This window comes from Erithacus rubecula (assembly GCF_903797595.1).
Source record: "Erithacus rubecula genome assembly, chromosome: 6".
NCBI classification, from domain to species: domain Eukaryota; kingdom Metazoa; phylum Chordata; class Aves; order Passeriformes; family Muscicapidae; genus Erithacus; species Erithacus rubecula.
The window spans coordinates 8,509,374-8,529,985 of record NC_136688.1 but is presented as its reverse complement, the minus strand read 5'-3'; the positions used below and the strand labels follow the sequence as shown (position 1 = coordinate 8,529,985).

At 37.0% G+C, this 20,612-nt stretch overlaps 1 protein-coding gene across 7 annotated transcripts in view; it reads left to right on the top strand.

Moving 5' to 3' along the window:
- SBF2 (SET binding factor 2) overlaps positions 1-20,612 on the top strand; it is a 226,433-nt gene that overhangs the window by 128,080 nt on the left and 77,741 nt on the right. For all 7 annotated transcript variants that reach the window (XM_079309375.1, XM_079309372.1, XM_079309370.1 and 4 more), the window contains exons 7-16: positions 295-427; positions 1,415-1,523; positions 2,942-3,055; positions 3,849-3,926; positions 5,727-5,840; positions 6,346-6,474; positions 7,204-7,302; positions 9,502-9,706; positions 12,470-12,579; positions 14,076-14,225. In XM_079309375.1, coding sequence (XP_079165501.1) covers positions 295-427; positions 1,415-1,523; positions 2,942-3,055; positions 3,849-3,926; positions 5,727-5,840; positions 6,346-6,474; positions 7,204-7,302; positions 9,502-9,706; positions 12,470-12,579; positions 14,076-14,225 — 1,241 coding nt within the window. The remainder of the gene's footprint in view (positions 1-294; positions 428-1,414; positions 1,524-2,941; positions 3,056-3,848; positions 3,927-5,726; positions 5,841-6,345; positions 6,475-7,203; positions 7,303-9,501; positions 9,707-12,469; positions 12,580-14,075; positions 14,226-20,612) is intronic.

Genomic DNA, 20,612 nt, shown 5'->3' with positions numbered 1-20,612 from the left:
TAAGCATTGCTGGGATTTGTGCTGAGAAGTGGAAATCCTTGCAAGTGGTATTGAAAGAGAGATATAATACAATATATCTGAAATGTAGAAATACATTCAGATAGTATTTTAGCAACTGAAAAATAAAAGGAAGCTGCACTAGTCAAATAAAAGGTAGAAAAACTTGGTACTTGGCAATTTATGTGTTTATCACATGCTTTTTGAAAATCCTTCTAGAAAATGGTACATTTTAATGTAATTTTGAAATTTTTGGCATGTTATTACAGTTCTTTCTTATTATTTTATTTTTTTAAGGAATCCAAAATGTACTCAGCTTGTTCTGTGCCGTGCTTACAGAAAATAAAGTTCTCTTTCACTCAGCAAGTTTTCAAAGGCTCAGTGATGCCTGTAGGGCTCTCGAGTCTTTGATGTTTCCCCTCAAATACAGGTGAGTTAAGTCTGGATTCTTTGAACTCCTTAAATACTTTTATAACTAATTTTGTAGCTTTTATTACAAGTTTATTACAAAAAACAAATCGCATTTATTTTTTGTTTGTCCCAAACAAAAGGAGTTTTGCTCCATTTGTTCAAACAAGCAAAGCTATGAATGATGATATGTGCAAGTCCTAGTGTGTACATATCATTAATAAAAATCTGTTTGCATTGTGGCAGTGAAAATAATTAAGGGAGAAATATTTCACTTGCAAATGTAGGGTAGAAATTCTGCTCCCAACCCAGAAGATTCTGTGGCTTGAAGATAGCAGCTACATTAGTGTGTCAGTTCTAAGTCACTTACAAATGTCCAACAGGGAATTAATTTAAGTCAACAAAACAAACTGATCCTCTCTAAAAAGCCCCAGATGGATCCAGAATTTTGAACTGGAAAACTTAATGTCAATCAATTTGGTTAATTTGGGAAGAAGATGTCTAATTTTGACACACCTTTTTCAAACTCTGCTTGTATTTTAATAGCTTGTTTTATTTAAAATATTTCAGAGATTTGTTTTATTATAATATAGAAAAATAAGGAAAAACTGGAAATTAGATTTTGGAATATGTTTCTTAATGTTTGTCTGGTAATAAATGTAAACTTTTAATAAGTATAAATTAAGTGTAGAAATGGACTGATCAATTTAGATCCAGCTCTTGATGTTGTTTAGATGAACACACCAAGTCTTTTAAATTATCAAACCAAGTAAACAATACCTGAAATAGTGTTCTATGCATAATTTCAATATGAAAACAAAATATTTCCTTTAGAGACTTCTTATTAATGTTATTATGCTAAAGACTGAAGTGTAGGTATATGGCCAAAAACTAACTTTAGTGTCCCTGATTGCTAACAGGAAGATTTATTTTTTTTTAAAGAAAAAAATTGCCTTATGTGAAAGAATAGTCAGGAGCTTTTATTCTATTTTATTTCTTCTTTTCACAGTTATCCCTATATTCCAATTCTCCCTGCACAGCTTCTGGAGGTTCTCAGCTCCCCAACACCTTTCATCATTGGGGTCCATTCGTTCTTTCGCAATGACATTCATGAGCTCGTGAGTGTTTGTGCCCACTCACAGGCACAGTGCCTGCTTGGCTGTTTGGCTTGGTTTGAAGGACAGGTGTCTGCTAAGAAAGGCAGGAGCCTCTCTTGAAATGGGAAATGTAAACCCCCTCCCTCCAAATTAATATGATTTTGAAATTAAGAGGCTCTCAGGCAAAGTTATGGGAATAGGAATAACAGTTCTTTACTAGAAAAATTAAAAATAGAAATACAGTATTACAAAAAAAACCAAACAACAAACCCAAAACACTGACAGAGTAGGAATCCAACCTGACACCCTGTCAGTCAGTCAGGGTGTTGGTAGCAGTCCCATTAAATGGTGGCTACAGTCCCCCTGCAGTGACAGATGTGGTTCAGCTCAAGCAGTGCTCTTGTAGAAGGTGCAGTTTCCTCTGAAGCTCCAGTGATGAAGTGGAAAGGTCTGGTTCTCCTCTGGAATCCAATAGAAAAAAGCTGCTCTGATGTTCCAAATCTCAGCTTTTATCTAGGTAGGAAAGGCTTGGCTGCTCCCCCTGGCTGGAGCATCTCCCCATGGGATGATGTAATTTTATCAGTCATACAGTGGGGACTTAGTGGCCCATTAACAGAAGATATCTCCTTGGAGGAAAGATGGGTTGTGGAAAAGATGAAGATCCCTGCCCCACCTGGTTTTAACAGATGGGGATGGAATACACACCCCTGGTCACATCCTGCATTGCAACCCAAGACAGTATTCAGCTGCAGAGCATTTCTGAGAGCTCTGGAGGGAGCTGTATGAAAAATTCACATATGTTCCAAATACTACTGGAAGAAAGCAATGAAAGACAATCAGGAGAAGAAAAAAGAAAAAAAAAAGTCTTTTTATTTTGTAAATACATTGAGGCTGTCCAGTAGAGGGAAATTATTCGATTCTAGTGCAGGAGGGGAAGGAATGGATCCATTTCTGGCTTTGTCATCTATTTGTCCTGGGTTTGAGCAATTCACTTAGGACTTTCAAGTGTATTCTCAATTGATTTATTTTACCCTTTTAAGTATGTGCTTGGAGAAGCTGAACCAGGGTTAGAAGAGGTACTTAGAAACATGAAATTTTAATTCTAATTGCCCTCACTGTGTTCCTTTGCAAACAGCCTGCTAGATATCTCATGTCTCTGAACACAGACATGGAACATCCATAAACAAAAGTCACTTTTGAAAGTTGCCCTAATTTAATTTTCTTTGGTTTAATTTAGTTTTTCAGGGCTAGATTCAGTAATAGGAAGTATTTGGAGTATTTCCTGTATCAAAAGCATTCTGTACATTAAAGTTGGTACTGTTTTAATTTGTTTTTTTTTAAACTGATGTGCAGATCATTGTGCAGGAATTTGAACTGTTGTGTTTTTTTAAGCTGCACTCACTGTATGCACTTCTACTACTTCTGTTTGTTCCTTACAGTTAGATGTAATCATAGCAGACCTGGATGGAGGAACAATTAAAATTCCTGAATGTATTCATCTGTCCCAGCTTCCAGAGCCACTGCTACACCAGACTCAAATGGCACTTTCTCTGGTATGTTTGAATAAAACCCTGCTTTTCAACCTCTCACCTATTTGCAAAGAATGAAAAATTTCAATATCAAGCTTTCAAGCACACTGGAAATGAAATTTAATAGAATGATTCATACAACATTCCTGGTTTTAGAGGAGTTTATTTCTCATAGTTCAGGTTAATATCATCAGTAATGGAAATATAAAATGTCTTTTCAATGTTCAAGAGGCAGATATTTTTCCTTTATAATGATTTTTAGTAAGAGTGTTTGAGCAGCATTATTACTAGTCACTTTTGCTGCCTTTCTGTGTTTATAAATTAATTTCAACTGTATATTTTCTTGAATTTTAACAAATTAATAACCCTTTAAAGTTTATTTGTGTGATGTCCCTGTTTCAGAATTTAGGAATGATGGATTCTACTTTAGGGAGTTGCCATAAAAAATGCTTCAGTTTGTCTTTTTGCTGTCATTTTAATAAGTTAGAAATCACCTTATTTGGGGCTTCTGAGCAAATAGTATCTTAAACAGAAAAATTTTTAGTCTGTTAATCTGTTTTAGCTAAATTGACTCTAAAATCCCTAATGGTATTGATAGTTTCATGGACTGTGATAGGAGTTTTTGATAACTAACTCACATATAGAAACTTGAAGGTGGGAAGTTAATTCCATCTTTATTTCCATACAGTCTTCACAATTTTACTCTATTTTTTACTTAAGGTACCCAATATCAGTGAATATTAATTTGAGAAAGAAAAAAAAAGTGTTTTTCTCAACAAAATGAATGAAAAAAGATTATATTCTCAAAATTCTCTAGGTTTTGCATCCTGATTTGGAAACAGCAGATTATGCATTCCCTCCCCCACGAACAGCTTTATCACACTCAAAAATGCTGGTAAGATTTCTTTATAAAGCTTCCTTTTATAAGAATTTGTGTTTTCTTTTCCATATACTTTATAGTATTATTGGTGGAGCAAAGAAATGCATTTCACCCTCTAATAGCATTCTGATGGGTTAGACTTTTTATAAAATCCAAAAGCCAGTTCAATTTAAGAACACACATTGGGGCTTGTTTGTGTAGATATATTTGAAAATATATGAAAATATATGAAACTCTTAGGTAGTACAATATATTTGTTATGCTTATTCCTTGCTTTAAGATTGGGATTTTCCATTGCTGAAGACAGGGAATGTCATCCAGACTTCATCTAAATTAATGGAAGAATTCAGCTAAGATCTCACTTTGAATAGGGAAGTCTCAAATTAATATAATCTTGTATCAAAATAAGAATTTTGTTAAATCTGAAAGAATTTTTCAAGAATGTTTTCCAGTAGTCAAAAAAGTCATGGTACAAATGTACCTGCTAAAATCCTAGAGAGCAGCAGAAGATGAGCATGGCTGTCAGTGAAGTGAGCCATACAAAATTTAAGTTAAAAATAGAGCAACATTGATCATGTTCCAGTGAAGAACAAACAGCCTCTAGTAAAATACTCCAATTATATATTCCAGCTTTGTATATATATCTTATATATTCCTTTTCTCTTTAAGTTACAGGCTGTAATTTACTTTAGGTTGTATTTGCTTGTCAGCTGGTTACCTGATAGTAAACATTCTTTGCTGTATGTAACATGTGAAATTAGAGTTTGTAACATAACACCATAAAACCTGAGGTCATATAGCAATTTTTGGGACCTCAGGTTTTTTGACATGGCTGCTGAGATTAAATAATAGGATGGCCCAGGATTTGATGTCAGTCTTTAGTGGCATCTGGCCAGGTGGAGATGTCTGCCCCAGCTGTTCACACATTTCCATTAGTCTGGTGGTGTGTATGTAAGCTCTCTTTTACTCAAATAAATAAACCAGGACTTTAAGGACCTACTATTTTGAACTTTTTAAAGTAACTCTGGCTCGTTTTGGTGGCAGAAGGTTGACAGGTGAAGATGTGAGTTGGAAGAGTCCTAGCCAGGTAGCAGGGCAAACCTGGAGCAGTGTGCTCATCTGGCAGAGCTGCAGCTGGTGTGTAGTGGGATGCTCCAAGCTGGATTCTCCAGCAGCAGCAGCAGTGCCACCTTAGGCTCCTGTTAATCCCTGCTGCCCCTGCCCACTCTGAAGGCATGTTTGTGTAGTGCTTCAAAGCCACACTTACTTAGCTAACACCTATATTATTGATATTTTTGACCCAATGACCAAACACCCATGACATGCAGTGCAGCACTTTCTATCCAACCAAAAACTACTACCTAAAACCAAGAAGAAGGAGGAATAAGAAGGAGGAAAAAGCTAATGCCCCAAAATCTCCATCTCATCCCATATCTATTACTATATTCTAAAACACCAAATTCCAAGCCCTTCACTGTGTGATATTGCACACTTCTATTGGAACTACACTCCATCACTCAAATTTGGGAGCCTTCTCCAAGGCCTCAGGTCAAAAGCAGTGTTCTTTTGGGGGTCAGTGCCAGAGAGCACAGAAGGTTCAAAACTCCCAGGATTCTGGGTTCCAACAGTCTTCAAGGTCCCTTCCAGCCCCAACCATTCTATGAGAAAACCTCATATCTGTACAAATACTTCAGCTTCATGTGCTGCACTGCCACACTCATGAATCTGTAGGCATTGCTCATACAGATTCATACAAAGCTGGAGAAATTTGGGATACCAGGATGTTTTGACAGCATGTTCCATGACTGCTTCCAGGACAAAGAGGTGCGAGCGATCTTCCTCAGGCTGTTTGCGCAGCTTTTCCAGGGATACCGCTCCTGTCTCCAGCTGATCAGGATTCATGCTGAGCCTGTCATCCACTTCCATAAGGTAAAGGAGTTCTGTGTAGTTATGGTAGTCCTTTGTGCCATGTTATTCCCACAAGTCTGCCTTTTGAACAAGTGGTGAAGTTTAAAAATGTAATTAAAATTATCTACATGTGATAAGCACATCATTTTGGTATAGCGCAGTATCAGCGTGTTTTAGTTAGACTAATTGCAAGGACAGGACAGAAATATATAACAAAGTTAACACTGAAATTTAATACAAGTAAACATTTGAGGAATCACTGTGGAGTTTTGAAAACTTCTGTATATAATAACTCGCTTGAAGGTACTAATTTTCTCTTTTATTACCAGTGAGATTTAAATTTATGTCAAATTTATAGTTCTGAATTTAGGTATAAAAAAATACTATGTATAATAAAAAAGTTTATCAGAAAGTACCACTTACTAGTATAAACTGATAGGCTGGTGAAAATACTTAACTAGTACATAATGGTTGCTTGAATTTTGATGCTGATTTTAAAAGGTGCATTTTTTTCTGTCTGTTGCAGGCAGCCTTCTTGGGCCAGCGAGGCTTAATTGAGAATGACTTTCTAACCAAAGTCCTCAATGGAATGGCATTTGCTGGCTTTGTGTCAGAGAGGGGTCCTCCCTTCAGAACCTGTGATCTTTTTGATGAGGTGAAAACTTTCTGTATTCCCAAGTAAATTACAATTTACTGTGATGTTTCAGCATGGGAAAAACTACTGGAATGCTTTTGACTCCCCACTGTTTATTATATCAAGTTTATATTAATCATTTCAACTCCTATTTTCTTCTAAGGAGATATTTATAGCTTACTTCCATAAAATTATGCCCCCTCATATGTATGAAGTTTAATAGTTGTGGAAACTTTGGTAATAGTGTTCCTGTTGTCAGATCTGTAGCTTCACAGTACATTGCATGTGCTAGTACAGAATTATTTTCAATAATTTAATTATATTCACTGGAATGGTAACAACATCACAGAGAAATACTACATTAAATACCCAACAGTGTAAACTGAGATGAAAAGAAAATTTAAAAAGCAATACCATCGTTTTCACTGTGTTGGCTTTGAGATGAATGTAGAATAAAATTAGAGTGTGACAATTATTTTGTGTTGTAGTAGTAGTACCTCTGAGAAGTTTAGATTGAGGTATAGAAATGTCAAAGAACTGGTTTATTTACATAGGACTTTCTGTTTGGTAACAAAGGCTGCATAGAAACTGAAAATATCTCATGTAGTGGAGCAACATGACATCACACATTTTACAATGTTAAGCTTTCTTTCCTTGGTTTCAATTTAAGATTAACATTTCATAACTTAAATGGGAAATATTTTTCTAAGTTGAATTATCAACATTTTTATTCTTTCTTCTTTTAAAAAGTTGGTGGCCTTTGAAGTCGAAAGAATTAAAGCTGAAGAGGGCAATCCACCAAAAATGATAAAGCATGTTAGAGAACTTGCAGAACAGCTCTTCAAAAATGTGAGTTGACTGTACCTGCTGCATCTGTAGAGTTGAGATGATGATGATAACGTTGAAAATTCTGATTTCTCAGATTGATCCAGTGTACTGAAAATGGAAGTGACTGCTTCTGGTAATCATCATCTGCATTATGGCAAAAGACTTTGGAACTTTAAGGATCATTAAATTTATACATGCAAAGGAAATTCAATATGATATTGATTTATTAATACTAATATTGAGTTAGATATAGCTGCAACTACTTACCTGTTTTTAGTGTGTATTCACATAAGGTCTCTAAACTGCTATTTTCTCTGCTGCAACCTATCCATGCCAAATACATCTCTTTTCTTGCCTCTCAACAGTTTTCCATATAAAAATTATACATTTATGATGTATATTATATATATAGAGAGAGTATAATTTGGCATAATGTGTACTTTCAGCAGTTCTTTCCTACTGTGTGACCCAGTCCCCCTGGTTTGCATGCTCAGCAAGCATTATTTCATTTTTTGCAGCCTGTTTCTTGTACTCTTTAGGTATCCTACAATTCCATTTCCAGTTTAATTTTTGCCTTCACATCATGTTTATTTTACGTAGTGCTTTCATGAAGTGTCTTACTATTCCATTAGCTGGTTCTGGAATGGGGCTTTTTTGTTTGTGGGTTTTAGATTTTTTGTTTGCTTTGAGGTTTGTGGGCTTTTTCTGGCATAGACAGATCTCCCTCCTCCTCACACTTGTGTGGTTATTCAGACTCCACAGAGCATTATCTATTACACCATCAGCTGACACCTTTGTCACCTTTTCTTTTCTACATCCCACTTGCTCAAAACTGTGGTTTGCATCTACAATTCTGAAAAAAAAACCCCACAAGACCTACCAAATGCTGCTTTTGGGGGGTTCTTTTGTGTCTTTTCTGATGATGAGATTTATTTATACCACTTTGACTGACCTGCTCCTTTCAGTATCACTAAGTCAGTGACTTCATAGGAGCAAAATCAATGACTGTGCCTTGAGAAGTCAGATTTTTTAATAGTTGTGCATGCACCTGTCTTTGACTAAATATAAGTGATGAGTAACACTGCTTAAGCTGTGCCTGGAGCTGCCTGATTTTAAACAGACTGCAAGATGTACTTTGACATCTTGTTTCACAGTTCTAATAATCATAATATCGTAGCTGTGAGAATTTGGATAGAAGGGAGAGAGACAAGGTCTGTTAGGGAGAGAAAATCTTTCCATGAGTCCTGCTGGTACAGGTGGAAAATCCAAGGCATTAGACCTTTAGTTCTGACATCTGACATAACATTTGTGATGTCCAAGATAAAAGTAACTTTTCCTGTGAGTTCCTCTGAATCTCTCCTCTCACTGAAATGGATATTGAACCTGTTACTCTCCTTTTCTGGCATTTTCTGCCCTCTGTCCTCTCTTTCCTCTTCCTGAGACTGTGTTACCTTTCTTTCCCTTGCTTCCTCTGGCATCTGCTGCTCTCATACCCCTGGATTTTTGGCTTGTTCCATTAAATTTTCCTTTACAGAGAATGTACATGGATAAGTAGCTGTCCTGTTTTCACTCTCAAGTTGATGCATTTGATATCCTTGTTGCCTTTTCCTCCCATAAACAACAGTATTAAGCTCCTGTTTACAAGTTTTCTTCCAAATTTATTGTGCATTTACAAGAGAAACCTCATTGATGGATAGGACTCTTTGGCAGTGGTGTATAGCCAGTAATGAGCATAGAGTCAAATTGGACAGGAATAAATTCAAATGTGATAATGGTGACCTCAGAAGAAATGAGTGAAGATATAGAAATACCCCATTTTGTATGATTACTGCACTCCTGGAAATGTGAGCTGTGATTCTATGCATGGTGGTAGATTGTCTAATGAAGAGCTTGACTGTCACATTCATTTATATTCAAGTCCTTAATACTTATTAATTTGCATAAAATCAGCTTAAGTTAAGCAGGGGCATTCTTTTGCTCGTTTTGAATTTTGCACGTTGACAAAAATAGTTTTATAAAAGCCTTTAAGAAAGTTGGAAATACTAAAGTTGATGAGTCAAGGGCAATCTGGATATGAAACATTTCATTAGTCACCTCCATGAGATATTTGACTTCTTCATCTTTCAGGTATGGGAGATTCTCCGAACAACAGTCAAAGTAGATGAGATGGTAACACTGCATGATTAATTGTGTGTGTGACCCTTTGCTTTTGACCTGCAGGAGAATCCCAATCCCCACATAGCATTCCAGAAGGTGCCACGGCCCACGGAGGGCTCTCACCTGCGGGTCCACATCCTGCCCTTCCCCCGGATCAACGAGGGCCGGGTGCAGGAGCTGCTCCAGGAGGGGCTGGCCAGGAGCCAGGGAGCCCCCCCTGCCACCCGTGGGGAGAAGAAGTGTGTGGTTCCAGCAGGTCCCCCTGTGGGTATGTTCATTTGTTCCCTGTCCCACCTGCCTCTCATGAGTAATTAGCATGTGTTGCTCCCAGTTTCATGTTAATATTGTATTTCTCTGATCAGAGCTGTGGCATGACAGATGAAGTTTCGTGTTCGGACTCGGTTGTTTATTAATTCTCATCCATAGCACAGTGAGTGCTACAGCATCCCTAGCTCACAAGCTAAAAGAGAGTAAAAATGGAGCTGTACCCTGCTCCTTACAAGGCCTTTTAAGGCCTAACTATACAATTAAAAGCTAACACCTATATTATTGATATTTTTGACCCAGTGACCAAACACCCATGACCTGCAGTGCAGCACTTCCTATCCAAGCAAAAACTACTACCTAAAACCAAGAATAAGGAGCAAGAAGGAAGAAAAAGCCACTGCCCTAAAACCTCCATCATGTCCCATACCTGTTACTATATCCTAAAACCCCAAGTTCCAAACCCTTCACCATGTGAATTCCACACTTCTATTCAAACTATACACTAGTGACTCCAACTCCACACTCAATTTTGGAAGCCTTCTCCAAGGCCTCGGGTCAAAAGCAGTGTTCTTTTGGGGGTCAGTGCCAGAAACCACAGAAAGTTCAAAACTCTCAGACTTCAGGGTTCCAACACATAGAAAACTCTGGGGTGTAGACTCCAGTATTTGCCTTTGAAATTTTAAAAGCCCTTTTTAATCTAAGAAATCAAACATCCACAGAGTGGGGGTATAACTGCTAACAAAAAAAGTAGATTTGATCTGAATTAGATTTTGAGTTGAACAATTAAACTCAATATTGTCTACTCAGACAGGCCTATTAAATATCACCATAGGTTACTTGAAGCACTGGCTGAACCAAGCTTTGAACCATTTCAATTCCTCCTTTTGATACCAGTGAAAGACATGCAAATTACTGGGAAAAGGCAAAGAGCAAAGATAGCATCTGTCTCAAAATGAATGTATCTATATTAAGCATAAAGAGCAGATATGGACATTGTAGGCCTGTCATTTTAATTTTAGTCCCAAAAAGTTCTGTTACTCACAGTCATACACAATATGTGAATGGTGGCACAAACCACTATGGTCAGTAAACTTGCAAATGAACTTGGGAGAGCTTGCAAAACTTTGAAGGATGGGACCAGAATTCAAATCCATCTTTGAAAATTGGTTATCTAACCACAAGACTCCATTGAATTCTGTTCTTCCCCACTGCTTTTCTTCAAATATGGTATGGCACTTGCCTCAGCGGGATCGGCTGACTAGGCAGCAGTTCCTCAGAAATTAATTTGGGAACTTCAATGACTGTAGGGCAGATATGACACAACTATATCAAGCTACTGCAAAAAAGCCAAACATCTTAGTAGGATGTATAAACAGGAGCTCAGTCAGTGAACCCCATGGAGAAATCTCTTCATTGTGCTCACTAAGACCCCAGCTGGAGTGTTTGTGCCCATTTTTGGACACTGGGAGACTGTCTCCGTTTTTGGTTCTGTTGGATGGAGTCCATAAGAATGCAACAGGAATGACCAGTGGTCCAGAGAATGTGACCTACAAGGAAAGATGGGGAGTTGTTTAGACTGAAAAATAGGAGACTGAGGGGACACATAATAGCAGGCTTCAATTATACAAGAGGCAGTGAGAAAAAGAAGGGGAATAATCTGCAGTGATAAGAAGTAATGGGTTTAATTGCAGCACAGAAATATAGAGTTATTTGTCAGCAAGACGTGGTAAAATGAGGATTGTGAGGCAGTTGAGTGGATTTCTTGTGTAGCCATGGAGTCTCTCTTATCACAGAACACTGGGAACATATTAGACAAACATGAGAAATAACATAAATAGAGTTGATCCTGTCTAGGGACAGCAGGGTGAACTGGATGGCCTCTTGAGGTCCTGCCCTGTTTCTCTGTGGATTTATGCAAGAAAAGGATGAACTCTCTTCACCTGCCTTTCCTCTTGACTATATCATTGAATCTGGTACTTACAGAACATTTAAAGGATATGTGGTTGTGTTCTGCTGTCTTTCTTTAAAAGGCTGGTTGCAAGAGAGGTTTTTCTTTTTAATAAGTTAATTTCAGTGTCTAAGCAGGGGTTGCTGTGTCTTTTTCTGAGGAATAGCTTTCACACACTCTGTGCTGAACTGTCTCTCAGAATCCTTGGATATAAGTAGCTCATTGTTATCTACTAGAAAGTCATATCCTGAATTTAGATACTATTTATTTGATTTTATAGGGAAAAAGAGAATGTTAGTTCTTGCATTCTGAATTTTCTTGAAAAATCAGGGCAAAACAATGCATTAAGAAAATATGATCTCTGCAATTTGGAATCTAGATAAGAGAACAGGTTTGTCAGGTTTTATTCCATATTGCAGAATTCTTGTCATGGTCATCTAAAAATAGTTATCTACTGCTACAAAATATGCTCAAACAGGCTGTGTAGCTCACTGAAGAACACACACACACATTTGTTATTAGTTGGTATTTAACATCAGTATGTTAGAGGTTGTAATCTCTTTATGCCTGTGTGAGACAAAGAGAACAAATAGTTAGGAGAATCAACTACTCCAGTTAAAATCAGAGCACTCTCCTCTTCAGATGGTACAGGAAAAACAGAGATTTGGGATCCCATGTTCCCATCTGCCTACAAATGGCATTTGCTTGACAGAATGAAGGGGAGGACACAGTAATTATTTTTAAAATAAATTTGTTGTATTCTTTGTGGTTCTTGCAGACATTTCACAGATGTATATTCTTCTTTTTCTTTGTTAGTTTCCATAATGGAAAAAGGAAGCACAGTTTTCAACAGCGCTCAAAGGTTGGAAGTTGTTAGAAACTGCATCTCGTTCATTTTTGAAAACAAATTTTTGGAGACTGAAAAGGTAATAAAATTAAATTTTTAATTCTCCCAAATTATTCTCTGTTCTGTTAATGAGCAAATGGAGACCAGCCTAATCACAAAGTACATTTTGAAGTCTTGTTTCAAATGCTAAGGATTATTTTGGCCATTTAAATGAATGAAGTAAGCAATAATCATCTAAATGCAATATTGTGTGTAATATGAGGCTAATGGATTTGAAAACCTGTTTCTAATCCTGCATGACTGAGCTGAAAATCGATTTTGCAAAACTTATTGCTGTTATAAGCAGCATTGTCCACTTTTTTTTTTTTAAAGAGGTTGCTGTATGTTGGTCTAGCAGCATTAATTAGAAGGAATGCAAACAACAAGCACACATGTGCTTTGGTGTTTAACAACCAGTGCTCTTTGGAAATTTTCAGTGCAGTCAGTTTTGCTGGTTTTAAAAATCAGTAATTTGATAGAACTCAGAGATGAATATAAATATTTGGCATGTCTGTCTTCACTGAAATGTGCCAGTGAGTTGTAAGTCTTGACATTCTTTTTTTCTCTTCATTAAGAAATTGCCAGGTTTTGTAGATTCTGTCCGCAGTTTTCAGGTATTGATTGTAGAACAATCACTCAAACTTACAATCAAATCTAATTCTATGTATGCAAATTACTGTAAAATTCTTCTAAGAATTTTTTTTTAATTTCTCAGAGTAGTATCCCCTGTATATCTCTGATGCTGTGCAGATCAAGATAGAAAATGAGATTTGCTTGGTTTACGAGTTATGGTGTCAAAATGCACATGGGGAAAGTCCTAATGAAGTGTGTAACTCTTTAAGAGTTTTCATCCAAGCAGAGAGCACAGTAGCTTTTAACCTCATTCAACTTCCAGGCACTTGAGAAAGTTCAGTGGGTTTTTTGTCCCTCTGTATGGCAGATTTTTCCTTAGCAAACAGGCTGCCTTTTCTTACTTAGCTGTTACCTCCAGCCTAAAGGGCCACAGCTGATAATTGCTGTTGTAGCATTTCTTGCATCTTTAAAACTTTGATATAAATATTCTGTTGGCCCCAGTTTGGGATAAACTGCATGACAATCTAGTGGCCTCACTGCTATGAGAGCTATGCCACTTGTAAGCCCATTTGTTACTCATTGCTTATCACAAAATGTGCTGCTGAGCCTGGATAGGCAAACTCCAGCCCTGGCCTGGCTGTGCAGAACAGAGCACTTCATCCACAATAATCCATTTCTGATTTCACATCCATTCAATGCCTGTCCATATCAAAGGGTTTCTATTTACAGGTGTAGGTGAGAAATGCTGTTTAATGCATTTGGAAAAAAATAGGGGGAAAATTTAGTACTTAGTAACTCAAGCTAAATCCACCATTATGTCAAAGTTTGATATTCAAGCTAATGGGTAATTTCTAGAGTTGTTCTTTACAGTCGCTTGCAGTTTCCTAATAAAAAAATGAATGCCATTCAGTATGAATAGTGCCATTGAATTTCATTTCCATAAAGTGAGATGTTTCTCTGCAGACCCTGCCTGCAGCTCTGAGAGCCCTGAAAGGCAAAGCAGCTCGGCACTGCCTGACTCAGGAGCTGGGCCAGCACGTTAAGGAAAACAGAGCGATCCTGGACCATCAGCAGTTTGACTACATTGTGAGAATGATGAACTGTGCTCTGCAGGTACAGTGTGGCAGGGCTTTGGCCTTGGTTGTCCTTCTCTTGTTTAGGATTGGGATGAGCAAAATTGCCTAGAGGGTTGTGGAGAAGCAAAATAATTAAATTACTCGACCAGGTTCTACAATAATGTAGCAGATACTACTTGATGGTGGATTTAAGATATTTTGTTGTTGGAAGAGTAAAAGAGAAAGCACTCTGGTCTGTACAGATTTGCCTGATATGACAAGCAGAAAGAAAACTGTTCCTATTATTAATAATTTAGATACATTTTAGTTTTGGTAGGTACTGAAATGATGTAACTTAATGGCTTGAAGTGCTTGTTTTCAATGAGTGGGTCTTGGCTTTTCCAGGTAATTTTCAACCCAGAATTCCTCAACTGTGTATCAACCATTGCTCAGCTGAAAATCCCAAAAGTTTGTCTTCTTTGTTTAAACATAGATTAAGAAAGCATATTTTCTGCTTCTGTGGCTCATGGTGGCAGTTCTTGTCACAGTGACATCTCAGTTTGTCAGAAACTCTCTGCAAGTGTTTGCAGTTCATCTCCAAAGTTAATTCTACTGACAAATTATTATGTGCTGAATAAACCTCAACATATGGTGGCAGCTACCTATGAAAGCAAAATATGTCTGTGACTTGACTTTCATTTCAATAATTGATCTGTTTTCCCTTGTTTTCAATTCATCATCTGAAGTATTTTATAGACTTATATGTTTTCAGTCTCTTGTCTGAGAATGTAGTGGTATTTTTATTAACTTGTAATGCAATCACATTTGGTTATAATTTTTCTTTTGTTGACCTTGTCTAAGTTATTGTATCAAATTAGGGACTTGATGGAGGCCTTAGTATTTTAATCCCACTCTCCTCTAACCTAAAACCCACTGAAATTGTTCTGCAGCAATTTAAAAAAGGTTGACCCACATTTTTAAAAAGGTGAGTGCTAAATGCCACTTTGACTGAAGTGTAGAAATAAACATTTCAACATAGCAAATGCCTACCTCAGGTCACCATCAAATGCAAGTTTTGTTGCCTGCTGCATTTCTTATTTGTTCTCAGTAAAATATTTTTCAACTGTTGTGAAAGAAGTTCATCTTTGTCTGAGCAGTGTCTTAAAAGCAAAACTACCTGCAGTCAGCAGATGAAAACCAAAGTTGACTGGCTGAAATTACACAGCACATAGAATCTGCTTTTTGGCACAAGTCTTCACCTTTTCCAACCCCTAAATTTAGCTCTAGAGTTGGAAGAAAATTTAATTTTATCTGTGAAACTCTATTTCTCTGTCCAAAATTCTGACTAATGGAATATTGCACCTGCTGTGTATTCCTGAGTTAGAAAGCAGGATTGTATAGATGCGTCACAGATTTTGCTTCTATTTTTTTAATCATTCCTGGGTTAAAAAAGCATCCAGATATTTTTAGACAATAGGAACAAAATACAAATCCTTTATATTTCTGTATCTTAGAAGAATAATAGCAGAAGAAAAGGAAATTTGCTTTTCTGAAGAAAAACTTTTTTTCCCATCCTGGTGATTTGAAGACCCAAGAAGGAGCTTAAGTTCAAGGAAATGGATGTGTCTGAAGAGTTACTGAAATTAAAACAGGCTTGTTTTTCCTCAATTAAACTAGCATATATAACTCAAATCATGCAGGGGAAGGAGATCAAATAAGGAGGCACAGTTTTTATGCCTTCCCCCCCTTAACAGTATTTTTGTATCTTTGAAAATATGAAATGAAAGTTTTCATTTCTCAGGAGTAAGCTTGGCCAGCATAAAAACATCTGAACTCCTGACACTGGGCAGTGAGTTAGAAGCAAGTATTAATAACATCTACTTTCATGACATATGAAGTTAGTTATTAAGATAAAAACATGATTTATGGTTTGTCTATGCATTTTGCTCAAGTGTGTTATTTGAAACAATGTGTAAATTGTGACATATTGGAGCTTCCCTGTATCAATTCAAGAAAAAAAAGCACATTATCAAGAACTTAAATAAGTTTGCCCTTGCTGTGGTGGGACTCAGCAAGTCAGCATTTTGCTGTAGACACATGAATTCTGTTAGCTGCAGGTCATAAGACCAAGTAATTTAAGCAGTGTCTGTTAAAAGACACAAAAATCTAATTTAAGAAATGTGATCTTAACTGGAGATGTAGTGAAGCTGTAGGGAAATACCACATTAATTATTGATGGGGTTTTTGGGGAGAGTCAGGTTGCAGTGGGGCTTTCAGTCCTCACTGAACCACTGGGCTTGTAGAAAGTGCCTCAATCTCACCAGCAGATTTTTCTGTTCACATGATTGCACCTTCCCATTGGCTTCTGCAGGATGCAAACTGGAATCCTGCTGTGGCTGGGGGCACAGGGAGGGTGATCCAAGAGCTGAGAGGAAGGGGAGGGAATGCCCTGGCTCCCTGCAGGGCACACTGGGTTGAGTGGGGATGTGTGTGCCATGATTTGGGACACCAGGCTCACCTGCTCATCCAGGTGGGAAATCTGATGCCCTCCAGCCACCAAACCTCTGCTAATAAAAAGGTGAATTGTTGCAAACTCAGCAAGTCAACATTTTGCCATAGACACATTAATTCTGTTAGCTGCAGGTCATTAGACCAAGTAATTTAAGTCAATGTCTTTTAAAAGACACAAAAAACTAAGAATTTTGAGAGATGCAGGTTGGCCATTTCTGGGAAGTCTTTTGGACTGAACTCTTTGTCTTACTGTGAAGTGTCAGGTGTTAGGAAATCAGGAAGATTTCACTCTGCAAATCTAATGCAGAGCCCTCCATTGGTAGTCAAGATTTGTCTGATTGCTGTGTCAGATTTTTTCATTTAATAGAATCTGTTCTGGTTTTTTACTGAAGTCTACAAAATAAGGATCAGGTGCATTTTCAGAGCTTCTGTATGCTCATTTTGTGCATGAGGAGCAGTGTGTTAACAAAATGCTTGTGGTAATCCCACCATGTGTTTTATTGCTGGTCTCATATCTGTCTGCTCCCACAGGGTTTGAGAAGAGATTAAGGAAGTGGAATAAAACACTCCTACTATTGCTTCAAGTGAATAGCTATTTGATTATAGTGAACAATTCCATAGGCTGTGTTTCCCCAAGGATCTGGTCTAGGCATTTGTCAACTGGGAGGAAGTGAGGGTGGTATTTTATCAATTTCTCTAGAGAGAATAAAACTTAGACTTGCCACATCTCTGGTGGTTGTCAGCTCGAGTTCTCTGAGTCCAAGAGGGACAGTGCTTTAAACTGTTGTTCTTTCAACTGATAAAGGTAGAACCTGCAAATTTTAATAGGCTTATGATTTATGGAATAGTACATTAGAGTTTCATAATAATCTGCCTTCTTTAGCACCTGCGGTGAAGTGATGGAAGCCTTACAAATGCAGTTAAAGTATGATACAGCAAATCAGGACTCAAGTGTTAAAAACATGCTCTTCTGTGTCTGAAAAGTATTGACAATTGCTGCTGCTGAAATAGAAATGAGAGAAGTATTTCTGATTGATTTTAGTAACATTACATGGATATTGTAATGGTCACTGATTAAAGCAGGTACCTTCTGATGAGGACAATTAAATCACCAGCTACTTGCTTTTATCTCTGCTAGGAGTTGTGACTGACCACTTGCTGAAAACAAGTGTCATGCCCTGAGTGAGACTTTTTCCTCTGACAAATCATGTGCTGTGGCAAACATTTAAATCAGTGTGTCTCACCATAGTGTTTAATACCTTGGATACTGGGGCAGGAGCATTATGTTTTGTTCCATGTGTTATGTGACTAAACTACACCTAAAAAACACCTGCAGTGTGGTGAAAGCTTAATATATTGATTGACAATTCAGTTCATTCAAACAGATGCCATTGCAGATTAAAATGTGAAATTCTAGCTCTAAACACTATTTCTGTCATACTTGCTTTCCTTTGCTGTGGTAACCTCAGAAAAATTTGCAGTTCCACATAAATTGCTATTTTTTCATTATTTATCTGTCATTATTTCAGACATTTTTCTTTCTGCTGTAATTTTCTATAATAACATTTGCTGACATCTTAGAAAAAAATACTTAATTTTTTTTTGCAACTAAAAAGCCTTTTTTTTTTTTTTAGCAGAGAAACACTTGTATGTAGTTATATTTTCAACAACACATTGTACTTTTAATATTTGTTGAGAAATTGTGGCAGAAACCATCCCAAGGCTCAATTTGTATACTTCTTCATTCATTTATTGCAGTCATAACTTCTCCAGAATTTCAGTTCTATAACTTTCCTCTGGCTGCAACAAGTGAACAATTTATTTTGAAATGTGGTAGCACTTAATTTGATAAAGTGGTAGTAAAAGCAAGAAGAGGCCTGAATACACTTTGGGGATGGTATTTGATAACCTGAAACAATTTCCATATTAAAAAAACATTCAAAGCAATTTGCATAAAATATGTAACAGTGAATCTTCCTAAGAAAATGTATTTCTGGGGAGAGATTCTCTTCAGATAATGCAGGATTGTGAGGCACCTTCTTTGGGTATCTGGAGCAGATAAACCTTCTCATGTCAAAGGAAGAGCTCCAGGATGTTGTGGTACAACACTGCCTAAGATGTTGGCCAGTAACATTGCCTAATTGCATATTAATGCTTTTGTTTGGCAAATGTGAGTCAAATTGGAAAACACATCTGCCTCAGACATCTGGATTCTTAATCTAAATGTGGTTAGAGCAGCAAAAATGTGCATTAAACTGATAAATACATAAATACTCTCAAAATTCTGGTCCTAAGATGTGGGGAAGGAGCGAGATCTTCTTGTGATTTCATCTGAGAGTTACACAGTCATCAGTGCTGGTTTAGGACCTGCTCCAGTGTCACATCTGTGTCAATACACGTGTTGTACCACTGTAACTGAGAGAATATCTTTAATAGCAGACTAATTAGTCATTGTTTTAGCATTTTATGAGGTTTCTGATAGATTGCTGTGGCTTTCCATAGTGGCAATAACCAGATGCTTGGTGTTCTAGAATTAGTATTCTTGTAGTATACAGTATGAAACACAATTTAACAGGAACCAGGACAAAATTTAAAATGTAACCTGTAGTAGGTTACAGCAAATGCACATCTGGACCATCATCTGTTCTCCAACATTGACCAAAAGCAGATGGAAGATAATACTGGTTTATTTTACCTCTAGAACTTTGCCTGTGATTCTTCTGTATCATTAGAATAATAAGGGCCTAATTGTAGCACTTACTATGCAGTCTGTTGTAAAGGAAATTTTGATAAGCAAAATTAAAAACAATGGCATTCTATAAATAATATTTCTTTTCCTTAGGCAAGTAACTTTTGTATTATATTCTGCCACCAGATAAAGTTTTAAAATCTATCAGTCAGTTTGAAACCTCTCAGAATTCAGAGGTTTGTGAATACTGTCCAATAACAAGAAAGATTTTATTATTCCTGAGAGAAAATCAGCTCGGTGTGTGTGTCATATGATTCAAATTCTTGGCAATATGAAGGTTACATGAGCTAGCATTTCTCATATTTTATGTTGAAAACTATGTTGCTAAACATCTTTATTTTGGAGGGTTACAGTATATTTGTCTCCTTTTGGACTTTTATTTCATGACCTGTCTTTTGTTACTTAGTTTGACTTGCATTCCTGGAAGCAGAGTGTCAGAATACATGTTTGAAAAACAGCACTATTTAAAAATATTTTAAAGTATTTTAAAGCATACAAAATCAGACATGAAGAGAAATCATGGGAGTTTAACAGGCCCACACTTAATTCTATTAATTCAGCAGTTATTACCAGTTTGAACTTTCTCATCCTGTTAGATGTAGTAATGGTATTATTTGAGTGGTGGAGAAAAAAAGGAGGTTCCAGTGTTTAAGGCTTGATCTTCAAGCTTCCAGATTTAATTCTGTATTATGCTGAACATGATTTTGGTAGGGGTTTTTTTGGTCACATCATATGGTTTCTCTGATAAGTGATTCCCAAGAAGAAGAAATAACAGCTTTATCATCCTGTTGACTTTTTAGGGATCCACATATAAAATTCTGGGCTTAATAAAAGAAGTTACTATTCCTGAATCTTTCTGGTAATGTCTTTATCCCAAGAGATTGCACAGTACCAGAATGTAATTGCACTGATATTGACCTGATAGTGCTCACATAATTTCTCTAGGAAAAAAAATGGAAGCATGCTGTATACAATATTGTATTGTTGATCAGTTTTCATTTTTCCTTTCTTCACTCTGAGGTTCATGCTGTTTGTTATACTCATCCCATCTCATAGGATGGCTACAGAGTTCCAGTCAAGGGCATCTCTGTGAAGCCCAGAAAACAGAGTTGGTTTCCTTTCAGGGCTGCCTGTGTGTCTGTATCATGGATTAGGGGTGTGTGTGCTGCTGTCATGGCACTGCCA